The sequence below is a fragment of the Melanotaenia boesemani genome, chromosome 20 (assembly GCF_017639745.1).
Source record: "Melanotaenia boesemani isolate fMelBoe1 chromosome 20, fMelBoe1.pri, whole genome shotgun sequence".
Classification (NCBI taxonomy): Eukaryota; Metazoa; Chordata; class Actinopteri; order Atheriniformes; family Melanotaeniidae; genus Melanotaenia; species Melanotaenia boesemani.
Window position 1 is genome coordinate 12,311,097 of NC_055701.1, and position 9,791 is coordinate 12,320,887.

Sequence of the window (9,791 nt, forward strand, 5' to 3'; positions counted from 1 at the left end):
GCAAGATGACATGAGATACATTTGGCTCTTGTCAACAGTATTGTTCATGTTATCCTGAAAAGAACTATGTGTTTTTGTTTTTTGTTTTTTTACCGCCATTCCCACTGTTGTTTTCTATTGAAGTTTTGGGAAAACCACTAAGATAAGCGTAAATGCAGTTGGCTTACATCTTCCACCAGAACTTTGCCAACAGAAACAATGTAAAGGCAGGTCGTAATTCAACTTGAAACCACTGAATTCTCTCCATCATCTTGTTCACCTCCCTGTAGGCAGAAGTATAGGAGTGTCCAGAGCTGATTATTTAACAAACAGAAAAAGTAGATACTGCAAGTGTGTTGGGTGTAGCTACTGTAAACTGAATCATATAGGGTCGCTCTGTGCTCTGGCATCATGAGGAGAGTTTGAAGACTAAATTTAAAGGTAATTACTATGACAGCAAGGAGAGAAAACTGAAATAACCCTGAGCTTTTCAAAGCTGTCATTATCATTGGAATTGTAATGACAAGGTTTGGGTCTCTTCAATGGACTTGTTGGGGTAGGACACCCACAAACATGGCATTCCTGAGGGCAACATTGCAGCATATTAATGATATATTGCACAGTGTAGATTACAAAGCTGGGGTCCTTTCTCGTGCTTTACGGTTTCACTTAACTTGAAACAAAATACCAAACTGTATTGAAATTAACTCTCGTTTAACAGCGTGTTTGTAATGTGCTGTGTCATGCCTAACATGGGCATGGTGCAATAGGCTCACTCAGTCGCAATGCATATTTAAACATCTTAGCAAGGTTGACAACATAGAAATTCTCCAATAGAACTTTTTATGTCGGGCTATTACTGATTAAATCCAGTATTTCTACAAATTGGTAAAACTGAAAATACAATGACATAGAGACTTAGAGGGAAATTCCCATTGCATCAACTTACAGTTGCAAAATAAATCTAGGTGTGTGCGTGTTAGAGGCTAAGTCATTGTGTGATTCATGGCACAATCAGCAACTGTCCTAAAGTGGATTACTGCTGTCCAAACATTACACATAATAAATATTGATTGCAAAATGACAGATTGGATGTGGATCAGCTAACCTCAAAAATATTTTTAAAAATTAAATACAAGGCGGATAAAACATTTGACATTTTCAGTAGGACACTTTTATTCAGGTTATATCATATTATCCTGTCAAAAACCAAGATATCTATGGGCACAATTCAGTGAGAGGTCCTGCACATGTACACTTTGATAGGGGCAAACGACCATTCTGGTGAGCCACAAGACTGAAAAAAGTAGCCACAGTATTTAGAAAAAGGAAGGAGGAAAGAAAGTCCAATATTTTTAGTCTAAATTACAGTGCTGGAACAGTGCTTTGCACAGTTGAGTGTCCTGGGAGTGGAATGGCATGATGGGCGAACTCTAGTGCCAAGCCCCACCCTCCCCACATTGTCCTTACCGTGGTCTTCCTACACTTTCTTGTGCCCATTGACAAGACCTCTGTCCTCCCCATACCCTCCTTGCTGGGAAGGTCAGCAACTTGGTTTCTGCCACAGTCTTTGCGTGACTTGAAACGAAGGGTTGAGACAGGGTCAGTTCTCCAGATATGCCTCAATTGCCTTCTTTTTCAGATCTGTCCTCTTTCTGTTGATACAAAGTGGGTGAAAAATATCGCAGCCAAGCACAAATCCCGGTTCAAGTAAGGTCTCAGAGTTTCCTTGACTCTGTGCTGCACCACTGTGGGACACCCTGCTGCCTTTGCATCCTGCACTATAACTAGCAACTTTGCATGAGAAAGCATTAGCTGATACACCAGAGCTCAGTTTATGATGCCACACCAAACACCCACCTAAAGTGGAGAAACAGCTACTCATGCTTTTCATGCATTCACTCGTGAACTGTGCCTTGCAGCCCAAATATTTTCCCTTGGAAAGCTTGTGGTTAACACAGAGATGAGTGGGAGTGAGATGATTGCTAACATTCTTTAAACTTTTATGCCAGCTGGAGAGCAGGTCACATTTGCATTTTTTAAGGTTGGTGAAACAGCTGCAGTGGATTTAATTTGGTCATTATTGCAAGATCATGAAAAGAATTATTCTTTTTTGTTTTCTTTTAATTCATGCATGGCTCATTTACACTACTGAACATTATTTAGCAGAAGTAGTAACACATGAAAAAGATCTTCATCTTTCTTTCAGAGTAACTGCTTGTATTTCTCATAAAGCTTTGAAAAGTTGTTTTTAAATAAAGTAGCACTGGCATAATAAAAAAAAAAAAATCCCAAAATGCGAGCAAACATTAACAAACTTAAGTTGTTAACTTTTACAAACTCCAGTAATTAATATAGAAACGATCAGAAGAGTGTTTATAACAGCCAACAAAAACTTACATCACTCCTAATTTGAGCAGTGGTAAAAATGTAAGAATTCATGAAGCTGTGAAAGTCCAGAGTTGCAGGGAGAAGTAATTTCTGAGGCAAGCTCCAATACAAGTCTTAAATTCACCCATAAAAAGTATTTAAAGACCATCTTTTATTACTATTTTTTTTAGTTTTCTTTTTTAGGGTGAGACGTTCATATTGACTTGTTTAGAAACCCCTTTCTCCTTTCATAGAAGGGATTTTTTTTTCTTTTTTTTCTTTGGCTTCAAAATAACCAGTAAAAGATGAGGAGGGGAAAATCCTTGCCAGAAATAATCCTCCTCGTTAAAAAAAAAAAAAAAAAAAAAAAGGAAATGCTGTTGGTAGGCAGGTAATCAGTGTTCTGCTCAGCTCACTGGAGGGGGTGGAGGAGATGGAGGTTGAGGGGACTTCTGATGGAGTTGGGATGGACCGCCACTTGATTGGTGGATGGCTGCTCTCGGTGTGGCCCAACGCCAGGCCCTTATGTCTTTATATACTGTAATCAGATGGCCGGACAGTCCTGAGTGTGCATCGCATCCACTCTGCCTCTTTCCATCTCCACTGCTCTCTCTGCAGGTCCCCTGTCTGCATTTTGCTCCAGCACCCAAGTCCTCATCATTCTCCTCTGCACCCCAGCTGACTTCTCCCTCTGGTTGTGAAAACAATGGCCATGCAGACCCTACTCCTCAGTCTGTGCGTGCGGCTTCTGGTAGTGAGTCTTTTCGCGGAGGCGACCTACTACCGGCACCACCGTTACATCCCTCACGTCTACCGCTACCGGGAGCACTCTGCCAACACGGAAAACCTCCTCCCTGACGTCTCCAATCCTGTACCCGAAGTCGCCCAGTCCGGCGTCCCGACTTACCCCGAGGTCCCCGAGGTATTCCACTCTGCACCAGAAGTCATTCATCCCATTCCAGAGGCTTTTCACCCGGTGCCCGAAGTAGTGCATCCTGCACCTGAGACTTATTATCCTCTTCAGGTGCACCAGCCCGCACCTGAAGTCCCTTCCCCTCCCCAGAGCCGCGTTTTCTATGGGATCATGTTTGACGCAGGCAGCACCGGCACCAGGATCCATATTTATAAGTTCATCCAGAAAGATCCTGGTAAGCACACGACTCTAAACCAGTAGAGATTTGCACATGCTGCTGACTCCCACTCAGCTTGCTGTCATTCGCGGTGTGGTGTAATGACAAAAATGCACTGACAGTGTGCAGGACAGTCTAAAAGTAGCAGATGTCGACTTTTTAATTTCCCCGTCTGACTCAACTGTGTAGGAAGCAGACTTTAAAACAGTATAGATGTAGGTGAAGTGCCACAGTCAAAATATCCAGTGTTATTCACAAAAAGGGGCAGGAACTGCCCTTTCTGTTTAATCACACAATTTCGTGCACTTTTGCCATTGTTGTTTATGATCTGATCCCTGACTTTTTTCTTTTAGTTGAGCTGCCAGTTCTGGACAATGAAATGTACCATGCTGTGAAACCTGGACTGTCTGAGTATAAGGACAACCCTGGGGAGGTATGTATACCTGCTTGCACAATTACTTATTATTAGTAATCAGGCTTATTAGGGAGTTGTTTTCTGTCTGTGAACCTCTAAACCACTGGGATTTTCTTTTGGGTTGGATTTGTGTGATGTAAATAGTGTGCATTTCTTAAAATAGCCTCCTACTAATGATTTATATGTTCACTTACCTTCTGATTTTATATATTTTAAATACGTGTCTCATATGAAATATCTTTGTTGGAAAATGTCTTGTGCAGGGTGGTAACACCATCCGTCAGTTACTGAAGATTGCCAAGAAGACAGTGCCAGAGGAGGAGTGGAGGAGGACGCCAGTGGTCCTGAAGGCCACGGCGGGTCTGCGTCTGCTCCCTGAAGAGAAGGCCAATGCCCTTTTGAAGGAGGTAAGGCACGTTTTCACTCTGCCCTCAGACAATTTGGCACAAACACCAGCCGTCCCACCAGAGAACGGGATGAGAAAACCACTAAGTGCTTACAACTGTCACTGAACGAAAAGGCAGCAAGTCTGCCCATTTGGTGGCTATCATGTTGCAAAGAACAGCTGTTGTTGGGTTGTGTGGAGCAACCATATTTGGCATTTTAAGTATTATCCAAGCTGCTGTTTCAGCCATGATGTGGCTCAGTTATCTGTCACTCCAAAACACTGTACCAAACACAATCTGTCCTCTGCAGCCTGATTAAACGTACTCTTAATACGTCGTCAGAACTGTAACTTATATTCTGTGGGTAACTTTATTCCACAGGTACAAGAGGTGTTCGAAGAATCCCCCTTTTTTGTGCCAAACAACAGTGTTTCCATCATGAATGGAGCAAATGAAGGTAAGTTTTTTCTCTCCATTTGTGCAAAAGACAAGAATTTTTAATGTTTTTATTTTATTAATGATCATTTTTTAAATTAGGTTTTGTCTAACCAGGTGCTTTAACAGTCTATAAGAAACAATAGTGCTCTTGTAATTCTTTTTACAAGAGTTCTGTTACTACCTCTTTGAGGCACATAAATACATCAGTGTGAGTGCAAGCTGCCCCACGCCCTTTAATTTAATGTGAGGTTCCACATCGCTCATTAAGACTGTGTTAGGTTTCATCAGAGTATGTGCTATGTGTCATCCTCACTTTATGAGTACAATAACTCTACATCTGAGTCAACTGTAATTACCTGGGTTGGTTTGGTTAGCATTCCTAGTGTAGGTGAGCTAAGTTATCTTTAGTTATTCTGTGTGCTTGAACAAATTTAAACAGGATAAATTTATAATTGGCCAGGTGCAATCCCCTCTCCGAGGTTTGACTAATGCTGGCATTTTCACCCATGTGCTGTTTTAGGAGTCCTCGCCTGGGTCACAGTGAACTTCCTTACAGGTAAGACATTGCTTGTGTATTGCTATGGTGGTGTTAGTGGTTAGGAGGCTACAGTGTACACAGAAGCTCTGCAGTGAAAGACACTTGTCTCCTTTCTGTGGTTATGTTCTTGAATCACTGGCACCAAACAGATTGCAAAAACAAGCAATATTTCCTCACGTTTGTCACACATATGGTACCACCAGATTTATTTAAACTGTATCATTCAGATGCTAGTAAATGCAAAGGAACAAGTTCTAACTAAAATTAGCAACTGGTCCTTAGAATTAGACAGTATGCTCTTTATGTTGCACCCATGATGCACAACACCTCCATTATCCTCCATCCAGTGTGAGGTTTTTAACCTTTTGCTTGTTTGCTGCAGGCCATTTGTACTCCAACACAAGGAAGACAGTGGGGATTCTGGATTTGGGTGGAGGATCTACACAGATCACATTCCTTCCAAAGTCAAAGGTGAATAAAATAATCACTGTGGTAAATAAATTTCTTTTATTTAATACCAAAAATATATACGTTTTAATATTTGTTGTTTATTCAACAGAAAACAATTCAGGCTGCTCCGCCCAGTTACATAGCCAGATTCAACCTGTTCAACAACACATATGCACTTTACACACACAGGTATACTACTGAGATGATACTGTTTAATATTTTCTCAAGATTTTAAAGTAAAAGTAGAAATCTATCTTAAAGGTCACCATAATTATTGTTCCCATTACATAGCTACCTTGGAAATGGACTATATGCTGCCCGTCTGGCAACTCTTGGAGCACTGGGAGCTGATGGTAAAGTATTTTATACCAGTGTGCACCTTTTTATTTCCACTTTGCGTCTTTGTTCAGAAAATTCTCAAACTGTGCCTTGTGTTTGTTTTCCCAGGATTGGATTGGAAAGTCTTCACTAGCTCCTGCCTGCCGAAAAAGTTCAGAGAAGAAGTGACTTTTGGAGGAAACACCTATAAAGTTAGCGGGATTCCAGACGGTAAGATAAAAGCTGCCTGAGGTTTTGAATGCCTTCCCGGTGTCTTGGGTCCAACAATCCATACATTCCTTTCTCAAGTCTGGGAAACAACAGAGTACAGTACAATACAAGTTCACATGAGAACACATATCAGCTAAAGTTCCTTTAATCTTGGCACCAAACACATGTTTTGTCATCTTCTGTCTCTCTGAGTTCCCTCTTGAACAATTACACTGTCATCAAACTTGTATTTAAATGAAAAAGAAAACTGTCAGTTAACTTCACAAATAAGGCAGTCACTCCCATACCACAGTCAAGTAGCCAAAAGATGCTGGGCTTGTCCCTGAGTTGTTGTTTTTTGTGTGTAACGAGTAGCTTGATCTAGCCCGATGACAATTATGTGGTAAAAATAGACAGCACAATAGGATTGCGCTAACTGCCGCTCTTGTCAGCACATGGTTTTGCTGGCACAATTGAACCAAGCATGCCCATGGGGCTGTGTGAAACTCATCCTTCTGGGGCTTCCCTTTTATATAAATCTGGCCCCCAGTTTCACCCGCCCACTGACCTCGGAGTGCGGCACAAATTTCTTCTACTTGCATTCCATCCATTATTGTCTCCACGCAACTTCAAGTCACTGTTTCCTCTACTTCTTTAAATGTTTAGCAAAATTATTCTTCAAACAAAACCACATTTTCTGTCTGGTCTTGCTTTAGGCTATGCAGGCTATAAGTTGTGCTACTATGAGGTCATGAGGGTGGTCAAAGGCCTATTTCACCAGCCGTACGAAGTGAAGGGCAGCAGTGTTTTCTATGCTTTCTCCCACTACTTCGACAGAGCTGTGGAAACCGGCCTCATCGGTGAGTGGGAACAGACCAACAAGCCACCTTCCTTTGCCATTATCTTTATGCTAATTATAATCTCTTGCACAAAGTAAGTATTTTAATTGCATGTTTTTTTTTCTTCACTGAAGGCAGTCGAGGTGGTGCGGTTGAAGTCAGGGACTTCAAGAAGAAAGCCAAAGAAGGTAACTTCTTGAGGGTTGGAAAACCTGCGTGAGAAACTGTCAGAAGTCTGAAACTTCATGCAAAGGAGTCATGTTGTAAAACAAGAAGCATGTTTGTGCCTCCAGAAGTGATACAACTGTACCAAAAATGGTTCATCTTCTCCTGTGAAAAAGAATTAGTTCAAACAGGAAAAGATGTTATGGAAATAGATGAGCTAATTCACCCAGAAATGTTGCAGTTTATTTAACCAACACACACTATGCTTGATTTTCTGACAGCTGTAACGAAGAGTGACATTCATAACAAGTAGGAATGAGTTGGTGTGTTATGTAAGGCGGTTTGTGTTGTGAGAACACTGTCAGGTGGTCTCGAGGGACGAGTCTAGCTCAACCTGGGCTGGCAGCTCAGCATATTACTGCCTGGTCCCGGCAGAAGGGCACCTGACAGCCACACACCACCTGGAAGCGAATACACACAGACACACACATACTCGGATGCCTGACTGTTGAACACAACCACCCACTCGCAGCCTTGTGCTGACCCTCAGCCGTACTCCTCGCACCTCCCTGTTTATGCAGCCAAACAAAACAAAAATGGTCATCTTTTAATCATGTAGCACAAGGGTTAGAAAAGTTTGTTTTTACTGTTACATGGAATTATATAAGAAAATGATTCTTTTTTTTTATAGTTGCATGTGAACCATGTGTTATTGTCATGTCTGAGGCCTGTGGCTTTTTTGTGCTTGCAGTGTGCAACAAAATGACCAAATACCGTGCTATCAGCCCCTTCCTCTGCATGGATATGACATATATCACTTGCCTGCTAAAGGAGGGTTTTGGCTTCAAGGACAGCACTGTGCTGCAGGTAGGTGACTCAGAGCCAGGTTACTACAAGCAATGCATGTGGGAATCAAAATATGTCAAGCTGCATGTCCAAAGCGTATGTCTGCACCATGCGTTGTACTTTAAATCAATATGAAAATGGATTTAGGAAAGTGTTTCTATGTTGTCTTAATGGAGATCTTTCTTTCACTTGATTCAACAGCTGGCCAAGAAAGTGAACAATGTGGAGACAAGCTGGGCCCTGGGGGCGACCTTTGACTTCTTCAGGGACTTCAACATCCACTAAGGACAGCTCGCAGTCATTGCAGCTGGCACTGAGAGGAACAGTCTGTCACTGTGGGGCCCCCTTTCCTCTGTCCACCCTCAATCAGCCTGCCTCCTCGCAGACACACCCGGTCCCATCATGCTTCCTCACCCACCATGCCCCCTCATCTCTTCCTCAACCTCAGCACCCTGCAAATACTTAAAGAACTGTTTAAAAAAATCACTATATTTTTATAAGGCCAGCTATTTCTACTGTATGTTGAGCTCATAATTGGTGGGCTTATTTTCTATGAAACGTTTACATTTTTTTATTCCTTATGGGTGTCTGATCTGAAATGTCTTTCTCACCTACCCGTACAGTGTATAGAGGGCAACTTAGAGGCAATGCAAGGAGTCATGGTATTTTGGTGCTTACTGTGGTCCTGGTGCCTGCTGTGCAATACAGTGGAATAAATTTAAAGTAGTTGCTGGAGCAGCAACTACAACTGTCTCTTTTACAGTAGATGCTTGTAAATCTATTTTCTATTTACTCTTGCAGTAAATTATTTAACAGGACCCTAGTTATTTTGCTCCTAGCCTTTGACAAATACAACATCATTGGACGAAGAGCAGTTGACAGCCATGCAGCTTTTTTTTCCTTAACATTGCACATAACACTTTAACTGCAGATATTGTAGCGAAGACATGATCAGTTGCTTTAATGCCATCTATAGAGTTGTATATATTCATCGGTAGTGTTGGATTCACCATGACTCAGAGGGGCAAAGAGAGTGCTGAGGAGAAATGCCTCTCACAGTGTTGTAAAATTACAACATTAATCCTTGTATTTTTTTTTAAATGCAGCCAGTATTGCTTGTTTTATCTAGAGTGGAACAGACTATCAAAAATAGCTAAACTGCAATGGCCTTTGTTCTGAACAGTATTTTAGATCACTAATAGAAAACCACTCATCAATGGTAGACAGTGCCTCCATCAACATATTTATCTATTTAATAAACTTCCTTACTTGTTGCTGTTTGCTCATAAATAGTCTTAATGAATTATATTTGCATTCCTGCTTGTGAATTGTACAAATAGTTTAAAAAATTTAAAGTTTATGCAAGACTATTTTTTATTATCCTTTTCCAATATTACCCTTGGAACTCTTTGTATAACTGGTCCTTACCCATGCCTATGCTGTCTTTATAATATTCTATATATTTGATTACTACTGCTGTATATACAAATAAACTCAGTGAAATTATTTGGCAAGAATTGCTTTTACATCACAGAAACTTTATGCTGCACAATTGCTGAGATATGCCTCTGAGTGTCCATCAGAATGAATACTCTGATGGCTGACAGTATGTAAATTGTTTTTAAATCCCGTGACATAAGTGTATACTAAACATGTATGTTTTAATAAAACATTAAAATTGTGATTTGTGTTATATTTACTCTTATT

At 41.0% G+C, this 9,791-nt stretch overlaps 1 protein-coding gene across 2 annotated transcripts; it reads left to right on the forward strand.

Annotated features, from left to right (window-relative positions):
* Nucleotides 1-2,829: 2,829 nt before the first annotated feature.
* entpd5a (ectonucleoside triphosphate diphosphohydrolase 5a) lies at nt 2,830-9,760 on the forward strand. Of its 2 annotated transcripts, XM_041971082.1 has the most exons (14): nt 2,830-3,271; nt 3,374-3,497; nt 3,833-3,912; nt 4,158-4,301; nt 4,662-4,737; nt 5,239-5,274; nt 5,639-5,727; nt 5,816-5,895; nt 5,998-6,059; nt 6,154-6,255; nt 6,951-7,094; nt 7,208-7,261; nt 7,990-8,105; nt 8,286-9,760. In XM_041971082.1, exons 1-14 carry the CDS (start codon nt 3,056-3,058, stop codon nt 8,367-8,369), a joined length of 1,407 nt encoding a protein of 468 aa, XP_041827016.1. In that variant the 5' UTR covers nt 2,830-3,055; the 3' UTR covers nt 8,370-9,760. The 2 variants fall into 2 exon arrangements, with proteins under 2 accessions (XP_041827016.1, XP_041827015.1); XM_041971081.1 differs by having other exon boundaries at nt 2,831-3,497.
* The last annotated feature ends 31 nt before the right edge of the window (nt 9,761-9,791 follow it).